This window comes from Vollenhovia emeryi, unplaced genomic scaffold, assembly GCF_000949405.1.
Source record: "Vollenhovia emeryi isolate VEMERY1.0 unplaced genomic scaffold, V.emery_V1.0 DF939136.1, whole genome shotgun sequence".
In the NCBI taxonomy this organism is placed as follows: Eukaryota; Metazoa; Arthropoda; class Insecta; order Hymenoptera; family Formicidae; genus Vollenhovia; species Vollenhovia emeryi.
Window position 1 is genome coordinate 100,479 of NW_011967230.1, and position 18,650 is coordinate 119,128.

At 44.3% G+C, this 18,650-nt stretch overlaps 1 protein-coding gene across 1 annotated transcript; it reads right to left on the reverse strand.

The window, feature by feature from the left end:
- Nucleotides 1-1,398: 1,398 nt before the first annotated feature.
- On the reverse strand, nucleotides 1,399-14,261 carry LOC105567551 (endocuticle structural glycoprotein SgAbd-1-like). Its single transcript, XM_012022489.1, has 4 exons — nucleotides 14,138-14,261; nucleotides 5,974-6,104; nucleotides 3,932-4,206; nucleotides 1,399-1,823 (listed from the first exon to the last, which is right to left on the reverse strand). The coding sequence occupies exons 1-4, from the start codon at nucleotides 14,150-14,152 to the stop codon at nucleotides 1,819-1,821; spliced, it is 426 nt and encodes a 141-aa protein (XP_011877879.1). The 5' UTR covers nucleotides 14,153-14,261; the 3' UTR covers nucleotides 1,399-1,818.
- Between the last annotated feature and the right edge of the window lie 4,389 nt (nucleotides 14,262-18,650).

The following is an 18,650-nucleotide window of genomic DNA, read 5'->3' on the forward strand; positions in this document are numbered from 1 at the left end:
TTTCAGCGATAATTGATTCGAACGAAAATATAATATCGATAAATGTCATTAAACCAATTATTCTTTATTTATTTAAATGAATTTTATAAAGAGAACGCATTTAAAGTAACTTCCGCGATAACCAAGACGACTCGCAACGCTGAACGTCGAAGATTAAATGTAGCCGTAGCAGGTATTTGATACAGACTATTAGATATTTATGTAAATGCACGAATTATGTAAATGCTCGCCGCACATTCGGGCTGCGACGAAAAACACACAAGCTTGACAGGAGCGAGATAATGAAAACACCATTTGCCATCGAAATGGTGTAGGTAAATGCGATGTGTTACTACACAGAAAGAATTATGTCATGTTTACTGGACGTTTCATTTTAGCGGTTTCTTCGATCGCTTACGTAATGCAGTTTCATTATTCACTATTGAATTACCTTGTCAGTTGCCATAAATGTACCTGATACCCGTAACAGGATACGCATCGTAGCGACATTTCGCAGAAGGATCGTTAAAATCGAAGCCGGAGGTCTCCCGCGACACTCTTCGCGATATAATAGTACCGCGATGCGGAGCTATCAGGTTTTTTTTTTTTATTTAACACTCATTGTTGGGAATGAGGCTCGCTGGCAGGTATGCCAGGCGCTTGCTCGCGGCGCGACGAAGTAACATTCACTCCTGGAGGATGGGCAGATTGAAAATCTGCACGAGGCAAAATTGCATAATAACGGCGCGATGTCGAAGACGTACTCGCAGTTTTTAACCTTTCCGCGGCGAGAGCGAGCGCGAGCAACACGAAGAGGAAACATTTTTACATGAAAGCTTGCGCGCGCGCGCGCTTCGCCCATTATTTAACATTTCGCTTATACTTATGTCGTTTTACGGCCAATGTGAAGCACACGTAAAGCGAGAACCTCTTCGCCGCGTCCCCCTCGTAAAATTATCCGCGGCGCATGCAATTCTAGAGGCCCGATGTCTAAATAACAGACTCGGCGGAGAACGCACGTCGGGACGATCTCGTGAAAAATGGAGGGTCGGAAAACGGCCTGCGTGATCAAAAGTGGCTCACGAACTATTCTAAGGAGGCGCTTACGCCATTCTCCCTCAAGCTTCTTTACGAACTTTGCTTCCAGACTTATGCGATAAGAAAAAAATAAATCCGCAAGAATATAGAAAAAGTTTTAATGCAAGACGGTACGGGAGAAATAAAGTTTCAGAAAAGTAGTGTAAGATCCAAATTTTATCGCAGCGGGTTAAACGAATATAAAAAAAGAGTGTAACGTTTGGGGAAAAGAGCTTATTTGAGCTTAGCCGAATCGCTCGCGACGTCGGTAGAGCAGGAGAAACGGGAAGGCGGTGGAGGATCGGGGTGAAGCGTATATAGTCACAATAAGATATGTCCAACTTGGGCAAAACGCTTTTATTTATATACAAAAATCACAAGTTATGTATACATATATACTATTAACGTTCGACGCACGCGTAAACGATTCGCACGCGCGTGTCGTTCTCGTTTCTTGCGTGCGGAGGCGGGCGCGCGCGTGCATCGGGGGGGCACGGGCATCTCTCCCTCGGTGAAACTGCCGAACAGTGCGCTTTATTTTTTTTTTCATCTATACAAGATAAGATAAAGAATCATCTCGGGAGTACATAGCTTATTATATATCGGTGTCTCATGCCTTGTCTTCGTGTTACGTTTGTATCCTAGATTAATATACCACACTATATTTATTTTTATGTGTTTGCGTTTCGAAAGCTCGGGGTCGGTTCTGTCCATGGCAAGCTGGCTCGGAATCAGGTCACGTTTGAGGTAAAGTTGGGCTGATTAACCTGCAACATAGAAGGGCGAGCGTGAGCGTGAGGAAGGAACGGCGCCTGAAATATTTAACGGAGACCTCGGCGTTGTGGTGCCGGTAGCTCGGTAACGTGGTTACAGGTAGACGCTTTATTATGTGTACCCTGTGTATGCGCGGACAGAGAAATCCGTGAGGGTACAATACAACCGGGCTAGGTGGAATGTATTTTTGTAAAACCGCAGACCGACGATATCAAGTGTCTCCAAGGCCCGGTTTCTCCAACGTCGCTTAACTTTAAGCTCAGCTGAATTCGTGGCTTGTCTCTTTCCAACTGTTACTTTAGACAGAGACAAACATGAATTAAACTGACAATGAGATTAAAGTTAAGCGACGTCTGGTGAAACCGGGCCTAAGGCCTGTTTCTACCAACGCAGAGTAACTCTAATCTCGGTTTAAATCACTTCTTACAAGCCTTATCTGATTTTCAAAACTAGAAAAAGATATAAAGTATGTTGAACCGGGATTAAAGTTAATCTGCATCAATAGAAACAGACTTAAGGCCCAGTTTCTCACCAACGTCGCTTAACTTTCATCTTGGTTTAATACATTGTTTGTCTCTTTCCGAGGGAACGGTTGAAGAGAGACGGAGGACGAATCGAGCTAAGCTTAAAGTTAAGCGACGTTGGTGAAGCCGGGCTTAAGGGTCAGTTTCACAAACGTCAGTCAACTGTTCACCAGAGTTCAGTAAACTCTCTGTCTTTTTCTATCTTATTAGAAGAGACAGAGCATCGACTAACTTCTGGTTAATCGTTAATGAAAAACCAGGCCTAAGAGGTATCTTTAAGAGACGTTAATAAATACGGAAGTTAAAGTAAGATGTGAACAAATATAAGATTTGCGTGAAAAAGATGGACCAATTACGCTCCCGCGACTCGCGATGCGCGCGCTGCGGGGGAGGATCCGTTTCGGGATCTGATTCCAGATGGGACTTTTATTTATCGAGACGAAATATGAGAAGTCTTTCGGCGTCGACAGCACGTATCGGCCACCCGTACGTGGAGTAATCGGATTTCGCTCCGTAAAAGCGGTTAACGTACGCCGAAATTGTTTTCGTTCCCGGTGCGCGGTCGCCACAAAGATATTTTCGGTTCACCGGTGCGCCCGTATTCGGGCCAATTTCAATTTCGAGTTCAGGACCAAAGTGAATTAAACGGTTCCGGGGCGAGTCTCACGGTGAGCTACTGCCCCGGCCGCCGAACTGCGATTGAGTAAACTGATTTACCCCCCTCCCCTCCCGCTGTTTGTCGGAAACACAGAGGACGAGGCGTCGCTTAACGCACAGGGAAATTCAAATGGCTACCTGATCAAAACGGGGTTGCGGACAGAAACGACGGTCGGGATCGCCGGACGTAAATCAATTTCGCGGCGGGATCGGTTGCGAGACCCTTTTTTTTTCGCCGCCCCGGCTTATCCCCCGAAAGTCGTGTGTCTTCCGTCGTGCGGTAATTCGGTTATTTCGGTCAACCGTTTCCCGTTACGCGGAAGAATCGCACGGCGGAATTTCAGCGAGCGACGAAAAAGAAAAAGCGCGCGCGCGCGGTTTAATCGTCCACTCCAGACGAAGGCGCTTCTTCCAATTACGAAATTAATTAAACCCCCCGGTTGGGACACAAAGAAACTTCATTTCTACCGCGCAGCGCCGTGCGGTCGCGCGAGTGATATCCCCGAGGAGGAGGGAGGAAGAGTAGAAATAATGTTTCGAGCACCGTGCCTTTTGAAGTCGCGCACTTGATTATTAATCTCCCCTAATTGTGTTCCCGAGCTCGCGATAAATTTTGTACGTTGACCCTGTGCGAGAACGTTCCACGATCTCGCGTATTTCTCGCATTGAACGAAGACACTTCGTTTTCGAGAACAAACGCAATCTGTTCGTACGAGTTTTCTAAAAGTTCCCGCTTAACCGTTTGCCGTCGAGCGTCAGTTTGAATGTGATGAAATATTTTTTTTTAATCCTCGCGAATTTCAAAGAGTCCTTTCCGTGCGTCAAAACCGAGATACTGGCGGAAACGTACTTGCGACGTGTGACGCGAGATGGGAGGTCGTCACTATTTAATTGATACTTAATTATTTATCGAGTCTCACCTCTTCCCGGTGGTCTCTGACCGCCATCGTCCTCCTCGGGATGAGCGGCGTTCCACTCGAGCGCCCTTTGAATCTCCGGCGGGATGGGCGGCGCCGTGGGGATGTGGGAGCCCTGCACCTGGAAACCGTTCTCGTCCGCTAACCACGTGATGCTGACCTGTTGGCCGTCCGGCGCCACGTACTGGTCCGAGCCCTGCGAGACCACCGGAGTCTCCTGCTCCACTGCTTTCGGCTGGCCCGATTCCTGATGACTGATCCCGTTGCTCGTCTCGAAGCTGCAAATCAAGCGAATCGTTTTAATTAGACGAATCTCCCATTCTATTGCTCTCGCGAGAAATGAAAGGCACGGATAAAGTTAAGTTTAATAAGCAAGAAGGTATAGAGATACCAAAGATATTACATTGTTCCGTGCGACGATGAAATTTCAAAAATTAAATGACGAATCTACACAATTTTTTTTTACTAATTTAGCTAGTTTTTAATTAAAAATTTTATAGATTCTATCTCACTTAATGGCTTGGCAGATCATCGTATGGATGCAGAGTAGCCACACCCTCGTTAAAATATTTAGATCTAAATAAAGTACTCTCTAAAAGTCAATCAGTGGATTATTACTGAAATCAATGACATCCACTGATGCACAGTTACAAGTATACTGAATAATTCTTATAACTGTTTCCAGTGATCATGCACCGATCGACTTTTAGAGAGTACATGTCATAAATTGTAAAAGTTTAGTGTCATAATAATATGCTTAATTAAAAAAGTATTTAATTGTGTAAAGGAATTATTGCAGAGAAATAATATATAACGATTTAACGTTTATTAGAAAGATGATAAGATATGATTAAAATAGGATATAAATCCTTGATTTATATCTTATTGCTACCAGGTACTCCGCAAATACAATTCATGGCTTGACAATTCAATCGGGGTGACAGACGAGAACAAACCAAATTCTGCTGTCATCGGCGATCGTTTGAGCGATTGATGAATGCATCCGCAATCCGCACGCGGATTGAAGAGACGTCACGCGGCCTCGGATGGTTTTAGATGGCACGAAAGAGAGAAAATAGAAACGGCCGGAGGAGAGAAGTCCTCGGCACAGTAGCGAATGCTCCCACTCGCGCATAACAATGGAGTTATGCAGAAGGCAAATCGTCGTGGGCGACAATTGGCAGCCGCGCCGATAAACCGATGTCATCAGGTGTCTGATGAATGCAGGTACCTGCCGACCATCTCCGTATCGATTGTCTTCCTCGTGTGTGGTCGGTAGGCGAAAAGGATATGGATGTCCGCGTGGGTCGCGCGGAATGTTCGCGTTATAAAGGAATTTTCGCGAAATCGCTGATTCGCTAATGACGGCGGATTCGTCGACGCGATGGCACGATTTTTTCAACGATGGAGGAGGAAAATTTTAACGAGATAACTCGTTCGTCGTTATCTCGCTGTTTGCTTCGCATTCAATTAAAAACGAAACATTATCTCTTTTAAATAATTAATGGAGTCTTTTGTTTACCACCGTGGCTTTACATACATGTCCCGATTGTTACTTTTTATCTCGGTCATTAATAACCTTATGCTTCTTCAAATTTCGACGCAATCCCCTTCTTGCGATCCCATTCCGATTCACGTATTTATATTATTTTCTATTACATTTTTAAATAATTCTTTTCTTTGACAACATAAAGTATCCTCTTTCTTTTATTTATCTTCCTTGACTATATTATTTCATTCATCATTCTCACTTTTTCCTATATTATTTCGTTGATCTTTCTCACTTTTCCCTATGTATTTTTAAAATTTAATAGAGCCGATGAAGACTCACAATCAGCGTGGATCGAAACGTTCCATTTAGAAGTCAATGAATTATTAATAAATTTTTAATTTTAACATTCATCGCCTTTAGCCATTCCATTGCTTAATGGAGCATTATATTTTTGAAATAATTCTCGGAGTGCCCGAGACCAGAATCGTTTAAACGCGAGATTTATTAAAGCTAACATTAATATATACATATATATCGAGTGTACGTAACTTACTTATTGATATAGTTGCCGTCGAAGTTGACCTCGAGCTGCTGAGATGTAATTACCGCATCCTTATCCGCGCCTGACGATCTTTGGGGTGCGCTCAGTGTGCCTGTCGTACAAAGTACGACCGCCACCAACACCTGTCAACAATTATTTTATGTATCGATCGTCCAGTGACACGAACTCGTGGAATAAAAGTCATTGAATTGTAAAATGGGATATTTTATCAAATTTTAGACAAACAAAAATCACATCGTTTGCAAACGCATGCGAGCTGAGCAAACTTAAAGTCGTAGCCGGAACACATACAATTTGAACTTATCGCATTTCGCGAGCGCGGAAAATCTACTGTTACCGCGCTGTATCGCGTTATATAGTTGCGTTAGTGTCGCTTTAATGCTGGCCGGAGCGTGAATACGCGTGGCCCGGTTTTATCATCGCATCGAACAAGTAATTCCCGCGGTCCCCATAATCATGATGCGTCGCAGCAATAATCGTGGAATCTCGCGAGGAAAAGAATGACAAACCAAAAATAAATAAATAAAATAGGTCGAGCCATCCGATTGTCGGTCGCGTCCAGCGTTAGGATTGATATTACATTTGTCGTACGATACATTTTTTAAGAATATTGGTTGGCTGGAGAATAGAAAATTTCTAGATACTCGAGAACTTTGCTATCCTGGAACCAATCAACCGACTTGAGAAATTTGTCGTACGACAAATGTAATATTAGGCTTAGGCTGACATTACATTTGTCGTACGACACATTTTTTAAGAACGTTGGTTGGCTGCTGGATAGACAATTTCTAGATACTCGAGAGCTTTGCTATCCTGGGACCAATCAACCGACTTAAGAAATTTGTCGTACGACAAATGTAGAATAATACCAGTCTTATGCAGGATTGACGCTGGACCCGATATCCGACGTACGACGTCCGATATCCAATATGATTGGTTTATACTTTTAGAACCAATGAGGAACCAAAAGTAAAAGCAATCATATTAGATATCGGACGTCGTACACGCACCGGCATAAATGCTGTCCCTATTCTTGTGAGGTGCACGCACACAACTAGAGTCCCTGTAGTTGTGTGCGTGCACCTCACAAGGATAGGGTCAGCATTTATGCCGGTGCGTGTACGTCGGATATCGGGCACTCGGTGCGAATTCCGCATTAGGGCGCGTAATTTCCAGCGATGCGATTCGACAGGGCCCTTCGAGTCCCCCGGCGGCGATGCGAAACTGATCGACGAGATCGCGCGCCCCGGCTCGTACTTTCAAGTTCTCGCGAGATACGCGAGACGGGGACAATAGGCACGCCGGTCCTCGGTGGAACCTTTCGGTGTCGGCTTGCTCGAATATTCATAGAATTCGTGAAAGTACACGCGAAATGGGTCGACCGTGCAGACGCGCACGTGTTGTATACGTGCGCGGGGCACGGTTGCAAAGGGCAACCGAGGACGATAATGCTTAGAAACTGCACGGCGCGGTTACGTCAGTTGCAAATGACATTATGAAATACGGTGTGTAATGACAGGACGAAAGTGGTGCCGAGCAACGCGCCCGTTTTTCTCATGATCGCGCGGAGTGAACGTATAATTTCATTCACGAACTTCATCAGGCTTTAATCCAACTGGGGGGGGGGGGGGGGAGGGGGAGGGGGAAGGGGCCGGAGATCTGAAATCATCGTGTTACAAATGTTACAAATGTCATCTGCTTTCAATTTGTTCGCTCGGCCGCTCCACTTTTTCAGAATTAGAACTTGGAATCGCTCGAAAAAGTGTAGACGCGTCACGGTGTCATGTAAAATTGCCCGAGTGCTCTAAACTCTTAAAATTGACAAGTGGATATCTATAAGATTTACGAGCTCTGCCGAGTCTATAATTAAAACGTTATATAAAGCTGTTTCGTCCCGTTTATCTTATTCTGAGATTCACAGCTGTCACACGTACGTAGGTTTAAAAAATCATCCGTTTGTGAGAAAATTACAACGCGGCGGGTTACAAGCGTTTTCGCGCGCGCGCCAGCTATCGTTTCTCCTCCTCCGTTCGGCGCGGATCCGCTAATTTCAAACTCGCGCAGTTAATTCCAATTAATAACAGTCGGCTCTGCGGATTTCCAGCCGAGCCGGATTTTTGAATTTCAATTTAAACGCACGCGAGTGCCGCGCGATGAAACGCGCATCAGAGGATCGTTTCGATTGATTTCCCGTTAATCGAGCAACGAGCGATTAAAGAGCCGTCCGGGCAAAGCTCGTTGGATTAACGAAGCTGTCACATGCAATTTACAATAGTCCATGATTTTCGTGCGGCATCGCTCGCGTTAATCAAGCGATAGAAAATCACCGGTGCATTCGCGAGCGTAATGCAAGCAGGGGAAAGGGTTGGCAAATCCTTCTCGGTCACCGCAATTTTCGTATTTTTCCGGCGGTGCATTCAGATCTTTTAAGTTATAACCAATCGACGTGTTTTTTTTTTCCTTTCTTCGGAGAAAATCAGGTTTGAATTTTGCGATTCGGATCTCCCGGCGAGCGTCTCGGCGGAATAATTAAAATCGCTCTTAATCAGGAGCGATCGCGAAATGAGGCTTAATCCTTTCGTATTCGCCGTCTCCCTAAATGAGGAAGATCGATACTTTCGACGAGCACGGCGAGCGGTGCCGCCGCTTTTGCGGCCGCGAACTTTCGTCGAGAAAACTACTTATGCAAACGTGGCTTATATCGAGAATCGACATTTGCTTTCCCGTTAGCCGGCCAACCGGAGACTGCTAATTGCCTCTCGATACACGTAATTTCGAGGGAGGCAGAAGGTCGGCGCTGTTAATGATCGTTACGACGCGTCCCGAGGCGCCGCGAGATCATCTCCTCCTCCTCCTCCTCCTGTTTTTTCCATCCTCTCTTTCTTTTCGACCGCGGTTGCGCGAACGCCGCGGGATTGTTTCACGCCTCGCGCTCACGTAATTGTTATCTCGGCGAACGAATCGTTATCTAAAATGCTAATTGATCGGTAACGCGTCGTTATTAAGGAGAACGACGGAGCGCGGAAAATCTCCGTGGATGGGAGCGAGAATTATCGCGCGATGACGGCGACGTGCAGAATCACCGGGTCTGTGCAACAACGCAGCGAATTATGAAAGGAAGGAAGGGGGCAAAGGCGCTTCTTGCCTTCCAACGTGAAGTCGCAGAGTCGCAGAAAACGCGTTTGAAGCGCGTCGAACGTTGAAGTGGCACGCTGGCCGATTTTAGTCGGCGAGATCGTTTGCGAGATCGATAGCGGCTCACTCGACTGTCGTTTATCATTCGATGGCAAAACGTCGATGTTACGTATACCGTGTACGGCGAAGCGAATTCGAGATGAAAATCGAGCTCTCCCGAAGAAGAAAGTTCTCTAACGCGGCCATAAATAGAATTTCGCCCGAGCCTTTTTCGTCGACGAGACAGACTCGAGGAGCGAAATACCTCTCGGGCCATCCATTTTCGCGCGCGAAAATTTTCTGTAAATATTTGCTCGAGATTTTCTTCGAAAACCGAAGAGCGGATCGGAATTTCGCGTTCGCCCCCGGGCCGAGATATTCGAAATTGCTAACAATGTTGATCTTTACAACGCGCCTGATTACGTTGTAACGACGGTAATCAAGGATTCGCCTTTCGCAAGCGTGGACGATGCCGTAATTCGAAAATAATCTCGCGACGCGGCCGCCGATTGTGTTACGGGACGGGTAATGAAATATGATTAGCGAGATATGAGACGGCGATTTTTCTGCGGCGCGCCGCCTCCATTGAAGATTACCGCGGAAATCGATATACCTTTACTCGATGAGACGCTGACATTGAGAATCCCGATTTCAATGACGCTCGCCGCGAGCGAGCGAGAGCGCGCGGATATGCGCTTCCGCTGCGTAACATATTAAATGCTGAGCCGCCTTGAGAAAAATCTGCGCGTCCACTGTTCACACGTCGCCACGCAAACCGCTTGCGCGAAGCCAGAAATAATCTCAAGGTATCACTGAGAAAAATGCCCGATTAAATATAATCGGATAATCCAATTGCATTATAACAAACGGATACGTCCGATTAAATTGCGCGTCCGATGAAAAATGCGATCGGTTTTACAATCAAATTTCATCGGATAAATTTCATCGGACGTGTCCATAATTCAATCGGAAAAATTAACCATCGAAAACACTATTTTATTGGTTTAGCCGATGAAAAGTTTTCTCACTGATCGAACTGAATTGTAATTTGCGTAATTTTTTCTGCAGACGGCACCAAGTAAAATTTCGTAATATAAAATACAAATGTAAAAGGTATCTAGTATGCACACTCATCCCTCGATTTACGCTATACCCTTTATAATTGGTCTTTGTACGGTAAATTCCTTCCGTTTACGTAAAAAGACAAAACTAGGGTCAAATAGAAACGAGCATAATTTTGTTAGTACATTCCACTGCATAGGCTATTCTTTTACATATTTTTTCTGTACCATCAGACTCGATTTACGCGATTTTAACCGCATAAAAACAAACACAAACTCCGCGCAAATCGGGGCAAGTGTAGACTTGAAAATCGCGTTCGCAAAAGAATATAGCGTTCGATTTTGCGGACATGTTGTAACGTTCCGAAGTAATCTTGATAAATCGACGATCGTGCGTGCAAGAAACGGCCGTCGAATGACATTTTTCTCCCGACGGGTTAATGCGCGTACAACACGTACCGAAACTCCCGAGAATGCGCCGGCAATTATCATCCGCGAGGAAAAAAGGTGTCGCCGAGGAGATGCGTGCGCGTGACGTAACGCCCCGTTAAGTGTCCCATTCGTTACAATGCAATTATATTCGCAATTCGCGCATTTATTCGGCACGCGTGCGCCACATGCCGCTTACGTCACGCGTATTGCGGAGGACTCAAATGGCACGAAGTTATTACCTCGCCCGGCGATACCCGGCGCGTATGTTACGGAGCAACCCTCTCGTAAGTAACGTAGAGGCCATTGGGGACATTAAATTCGCCTTAGCGTAAGACAGAGCCGTCAGGAGTAACGCGGAATCGCGAATTAGACGGCGAGGCAGCGACGACGCAAGAGGATGAGGAAACCGTAAAGAGGCGTACGCGAGATAAGTGGCGTATGAGGTAAACGCACCTCTTGTCGTCGCGACGGCGGGCGCATTTCTTTTCTTTTCTTCGTGTTATTTGTTTTCTTATTTCGGGCGAGTCCGTCGCGATGAGCGGTCTGATAAATTCGATCGGCTCTAACGATATGCCGAGTTACACGGGAGCACTGACACTCATTATTATTACACCACAACCCGACAACGTCTGATTCCAATCTTGGTCTTCACGCGCCGTATATTGAATCCCGCGGCAGACGGAGTCGGATTTAGACGTTAAACGCAAGATAAGAATGCGATGTATCTCAATTGAGCGGCCGCGAATTTCGCGAAACGTATTTTGACTCGCGCGCCTCTATTCTCGTGGCGCAGGAACGTTGCATTGAATTTCGAAGCTTCTCTCCATAACAAAGTTTCTGTATCTTCAAACTGCAGATGTAATAATATTTCAGTAGCGACGCGAGAGAGAAAGAGAGAGAGAGAGAGAGAGAGAGAGAGAGAGAGAGAGAGAGAGAGACGCGCGCGCGTTTTCTGAAATGTGACTTATAAAACGCGCGGCGCATTTTCGAACGTCGGTATGACGCAGTCGGTGTGATCCCCGGGTTTTACGAAATTTTTCTCTCCCCGGTTCGCGATCTGTCCTAGTGCCGCGACCTACGTATGCGTCGTGTACGCGCGATACTCTTCACTCGATAGCGCGCACGGCGTATTTCACATTTACTAATATACGAGCGCGCGCGCGGAGCCGGAAAAATTGCCGAAGTCGCGCAAAGTTTATCGATTCATTTCCGCGAACGACTCGTCGTGAAAAATTCCACTGATATCGGATGCGCGCGAGCCGCGCGGGGAGGATCGTTTAAATTTATTCCCCCGCGCGGCGACGTGCCGGGGCGGAGACGAGCGGGGAGAAATAAAAAAGGAAATACGACGGTCTCTTATAATAATTCGCTGAAAGAGCGATTTAACGTTCTCTATTACCGACGAGCTTGCAGTTCGCGTGCAACGCGAAATGAAATCTCGCTACGCTAATCGTATTTGAGACACGAAGCGTCTTTTTTTTCCCTTAGATTATGGATTACCGACTCCGCGCGTATTACGATTCGTTCCGAGAACATTGAAAGGGGACACGCACACAGCACAACAAAATTGTGGGAACATTGTAGCGACGTTTTATCGCAAGATCGGTCTCTAAAAATCAATCAGTGAATTATCACTGGAAACAGTGAATAGTCACTGATTTGCAGTTATAAGCAGTTATAAGTGTACTACTGAAAATAACTGTACCTACATCGGTGACTATTCACTGTTTTCAGTGATAATCCACTGATCGACTTTTAAAGAGTATAGCAACGGTAAAATGTCCACTTTTAGAAATATTACTACAATAATTTGTAGTAATACTGCAGTGTAATGTATATGCAATATTATTTTAAATTTCACGCAAGTCGGCATAATAGTTTTGTTAAATTAATTTAATCTACGTAAAGTGAACAACACAATTTCACATAAAAATTACACAATAGTTCATAAAGGAGAATTTTTGCCTCTTGCAAACTTGTTTATATTTGTACGTGTAATAATCATAGACGTGTGATCCACGAGGATTGTCGTCTAATACTTGTAATTTGTAAGAAAATTGTAAAAATTTTACTCTTATCAAATATAATGACACTGAAAATCATTATTTACCAGAACGATGCATTATGACAAAAATTATAAACTATTCAAAACACAATTAAAAAAGCAATTTAAGAGACTTAAGCGAGTTCATACTGCAACAAGGACGTTATTTACACGTGCCGTTCCGTTATCAATCAAAAAAACAATTTATGTTTAATGTCCGTAATTTAAAAGAAAATTGTATTCTTATCAAACATATAATGGATCGACCTTACTACCAAAACTTCCGTTAAGCAAAAATACAACGTATAAAACTACAACTCAAAATATTTTTGTTAGACTTTCAATTTATGGTCTCGTTTCAAAAATAATAAATAAATTACACGTAAGTTCATAAATTATTGGAGGAAAGATATGCAAAAAATATTTGAAACTTGCTGTAAAAATTATACGTCATGCGAATGATAAATTTATTCATGAGCAAAAATAGATATTGCACTGCTATAAAAAATGATGCAAGAGATTGTTTGCAATAGTTTTGAAATGTTACTATAATATTGTTAAAACTACATTGTAAATTTATGTTTCCACAATGTTTCTACGATATTGCATCGCAATGTATGATATCGCAACGTTACTGTAACGTAGTTGTAAATTTCTGCGCGGTTCGAGTACACGGTGCAGGGAGTAGAAACTTGCTTGAGAAAGCGTTTAGAATCTCTAGGCATCTTTTTGAATCGTTGCCTCGTTTTTCAGCAAACGTCGAACTTTAACAAGAATGAGAGATAATGCGATACTCGAGCTCCACATCGTCATTATTTACCGTCCTGAAAACAGTAGCTACTGCGCACGTGTTGTTGAATCTTTTTACAAATTATATGATACGCGCAATCTTTTCAAATTAGCTGAGCGCGCGCGCGTGTACAATTGATTAGTAATTGATAGCTTATCACGGCAGGCTCAACCCGATTGCGAGACGATGCCCTGCCGCAGCGTCGTTAATTATACGAATGCATAACGTCAAAGATGTGCAACGAGACTTGCGCAACTCTTGAACGTCTCGCCGAAATGTCATCCCATATCGCCGCCGACAAATCGCGTGCGAGTTCGAAGGCGTCTGGTCTGGTCTGGTTCGGTCTGGCCCGACGTCGCGACTTAAACTAATCTCATGACTGCGGGACGTCTTCTCACCCGAGGGACCTGACATTCGTCGTTACCTAACGTCGCCTCTCGCGAACGCGTTGCCGCGTAAGATAGATGAGTCGAAATTTTCGAGGCAAATGTTCTCCAATTCTCTCTCTCTCTTGCTCTTTCCTCTCCTCTCTCTCTCTCTCCCCTTTTACTTCTCTCATTTGCACTCCCTACGTATCCTCAAGGAAGGGCCGCTCGCGAACAACAATATCGGAGCCAGCTCGCGGCACTCGGCGAGTAATAGGCGCGTACCTACCTTAATAGTATACATAATCTCTCTGTCACACGGGCACCGAGACGACGAAGAAGAGCTTTGCCTGAGATGCAGATAGGTTGGTGGTAGTACTTGTGCTTCTTCGTCAGACGCTTCGGCTCTTTATATACGCGACGGTGCCAACGTGGTGCAGTGAAAGGGGTCATCCCTGCCCTCTCTTCACAATACACTTCTTCTTCTGACCAGTGCATCTTCGGAAAAATGCCTGGGATGAATCAGGAGTGGAGACTCCATACGTTTTTTCTTTCTTCCTCTTCATCCGCTCCCTCTTCTTCTCTGGCTCTTCGATCCCCACCTCCCGCCCCCTCCTCCGCGTGTCGCGCGCACGTGAACGGTTCGGATCGATTCCGGTACGCTTCTCGATCGGACATCCGGAAAGAGGAAGGCGGGGCACAGGGTAATAACGATCACTCGTCAATTTTCTACGTTTTAACAATTGATCAAATATTTCATCGTTAGATAAATGGAATCCTATCTATTTGTATACGTCATTCTGTAGAGGCAATGTAGAAATTACAATTAAATATGCTTATTATTTCTGAAACATTGCAAATTAAACTCCTAAAAGGTGCATTGTTACATACTCGTCATTAAAATGCTTTTATGCGTGGACATAATAAGGAAAACTTTATCTCATTTTATCACAACGAGAATGTCAAGGACTGACACTTTATGCTTTACAAGTATCAGTTGTTGTCAAAACACACATAGAGATTGGTATCAATTCTCTGATTCGGAACGATCGAAGGAAATCGCGTAGATTCGCGTATACGATCGTATCCATACACCAAAGAAGCTTGCAGCTACATTGTAGCAACGTTGCGAAGATTGTACATTGCAGTGCAATTTCTATTATTAGAAAATTTTTCACGCGTTGCGTTTGATAAGAGTATAATTTTCTTACAAATTATAGAAGAATAAGAAATTAATTGTTTCTTTAATAATGAAACGACACATTAGATAATGATATCTTCGTTACAGGTAGTATTCCCTTCAGTTCTTTTAAATTGCTTGTCTTCGAAAAAGTTTAGAACAGTTAACAATTTTTTCACTATTCACTTTTTTGCGATAAACGAAAGTTTTCGGTGCGTTTGATAAAAATAAAATTTTCTTGCATATTACGTTGATTAATGTCCTTGTTCGTCTATTAAGTTGTTCTTTTAATTTGATTCTTATCTTCGAAAAAAGGTCAGAATAGTTACACATGTATGTATAATGTCATACACATTACATTCTCTCTGTTAAACGAAGCTTTCTAATTTTTGAGAATATCTCTGAAGGATATTTCTAAAGAAAAATAAAATATTTAAATTCATGCAACGAATGAAAATATAATTCAAGTACACGCAAAGTGAAGAAGAACATTGGAAGGTGTAAAAACTGGTGGAAAACGTCAGAGTTATGGTATCGTGTAAAAATGCATATATTATTATACGCGTACAAACAAGTTTGCAGAAGGCAAAGTAGTAATTTATCATTATTTATATATTTATAACGTTACACGGTAATATTACTGAAAGCGGACATCGTTACCGCGATCTCGTAAGAGCAACATTTTACAACGTTCATTGCAATGTTGTAATCGTGCAATAAAATGTTGCCACAATGTTCCTGCAATCTTGCTGTGCCGTATGGGTACAATCGCGATTCCGCGAAGTGGAGCAAAGTGCATTGCGCTTGGAATACGTAGGGACGCAATGTCTAGGTCGATTACGGCTACATCGGCGTAGCGTCGCGTCGTGGAAGCGATTTCCTCGCGCCATTCATAACGCCACGACACGTAGCGCGATAGCGCGTCAGGGTAATGCATGCACGCGGGAAGCGCATACTTTATGCGCGCGTGTCTAGTCGCTGATAAGCCGCTTGTTGAATTCCACCTACGAATGATAATCCTAACACGGTCCGCCGCGTATATTTCTTCGCGACGACATATTTGCCTGTTTCTATTTATATCTAACAAACGATTTCGATAATAATCACTGAACATGCTATATGTGTTTGTATGTATATCCCACCTATTTTATTCTATTATTTTGTTACTTAAATTTCACTTGGATTTTCTTCTCCTAAATTTAAACATTTCTTCATATATATGAGATATATAAGTAATTTACAACAAATAGTAGAAATATGAACGTTATACGTAGCAACGAAAAATAACAATTGTAAGTAAAACATTTCACTTTGTTCGTAATTTGACTTGTGTTGATTTCATGTTGTAATCGATACACTTTTATGTTGCAGTGTCCTCTGGAAACTTGTACATTATTAAATTCTTTAAAAAGGACCACAACCCGCATGGCCGAAACGTCGGAAGTAAATCAATTAACCATCTGCCAGCCTAATGTCGCCTAACAATTATTTTTATCGTTATACGTAACGTTTTCCTATTGTTGTAAAATTATATCTTCTTTGTGTGTTTCAAAATTAGTGACAAATACTTTCAGATATCTTTTAAATATAATATTATATATACATATCTTACTTTTTATCTTTCGTCGTACGATTGAGTTTTTCAGGTCGCATTTGTGACATAATCGTGTTGAAAGAGAGTACGGCAATAACGGCTTGCCAGTTTCAGGAATCGCAGAAATCAAAAGATTATTGCGCAGTACCGCGTGTCGCGCTTCAACGCGCGCGTGTCAATATTCTTGGAAATCGAAATCTCCACAGCTCCGCCGTACGGATGCAGTCGTTTACGTACACAATGTTTCCCGTTTCTTTCTTGCAAACGCGTCCAATGTTGAACCGCGCGTTGACCTTTGCGATTGCTATCGGCTACTTTCGACTTTTACAGTTATCACCAGATCGTAAATACGTGGGTAGATTATTAAGAGAAGCGCAATGAGAAGAGGCGACAAATCGCGAGGAATTGCTAACAGCGCGCGCAACAATTCATCGAAATCACTGATCGTGCCATTTCGCAGTAGCGTCGTGTTATCGCGTTGCTCGTTTGCTTCGAATCGAAAGCAATTCCGGGTATCGCTGTCTTAAAAATACTTGCGCAGGAAACATTATACTCTTCAAGATACATAAAAAAATTTACAAAATTCTAAAATTACAAAATATAAAAATATAAATGAATTAATTTGGGGCTCTCGTTTTCTATTTGATTTAAAAATAGAAAATTTATTCTGTTTATTTTTTTATAGATACCTAAGTCCATGCCAGGTGACTTGTGAATTTTTATCGAACTTACTAAATGTAAAAATTTTACGAATTTTAACGGTTGCCAAGTTTCCTCGCATTTTTTTCAGAGAAGAAAGATTCGGCAAATCTCTCTGTCTGTCTCCGAATCTCGACACGGAGGCGGCTGACTCCGGGACCGTTCGTTCAACCCTGACATTTGCCGTCGGCGCTCGAAAAAGTCCGGTGATTTACAATTTTCGCGAATCGCCAGAGATTTTATTTGCCGCAATCCGTTTTTACCGCGCCGGTGTGCGCGCCGGTCCTTGAAACGAATTACACACCGATCGTTACGCGACGTATTCCTCGCCGATCTCCTCGGGCCTGCGTCTCGAGGAGCCGCGGACCGGGCGAGGGTGGCCATTCCGATTCCCGAATGTGCAATCCGGCCCGACTTTTATCGCTCGCATAATTAGGCGCTCGTTACGTTACTCACACGGTAACCGCGCCCCTTTCACCCGAGCGGGAATTCGCGAGCGGGACTCGGCGCTCTCGCTTTTGACATTTTCGTAACGACACGGGGGACCGAGGACGGGCGATTCGCCGATCATCTTAATCCATCGACCGACCCGGTTCTTTTCCCTGGGAGCGTCGTAACGACCCGGGAGCGGAAAGCGGCGGGGAAACCAAGTTTAAATTTAAAACTGTCGTTCGCGCGCGAGAGCGCGTAATTGGCCAGAAGTTTCTTATTCTATTGGGAAATATACCGGGTTTTATTTCCGCGTTTATCAAAATTAGATCGCGCCGGAGTTGCACTTATCCGAGAGCCTCGAGGAAGCACGCGCGTCAAGTCGTCCCGCGCGGACGAATTCTCGTCAAACTTTAAGAACCGCGGAGATCGTCAATTTCGGTGCGCAACGGCGCTCCCTCGCAGCGGCCGCTACGGCGGGGCTGCTTATCGGTCATGTATCGAGTGGCGTCGAGCCGTCGATTCCTCGGGTTACGCGTAACAAGCGGATAAACGTCGAAACAACCGACACGCCCGCAGATATTGCGCGGAGCACCTTGGCAACGCACCGCGCGAGCTTTGCGTAATTTCCAGCCATTCAGAGCCGCGAGGGCCCGACGAACGTCTCCGGCGCATCGGTCACGGCGTACTACGCGCGCCCTTATCACTTTCCGTAATCTCGCATGAATAATTAGCGAAAACGGCGCTTTTACTTTTTCGCGCCGGTGTCCGGCGCGGCCGCTGGAGGCCGGCGAGGTCGTTCACCCCCGAGAGCGATCCGCGAAAAGCTCGATGCCGGGGGACGCGCGCGATCCCCTTTATTAATCTCCGTGTCGAACGTACGCAACCTTTCTCGCGAGC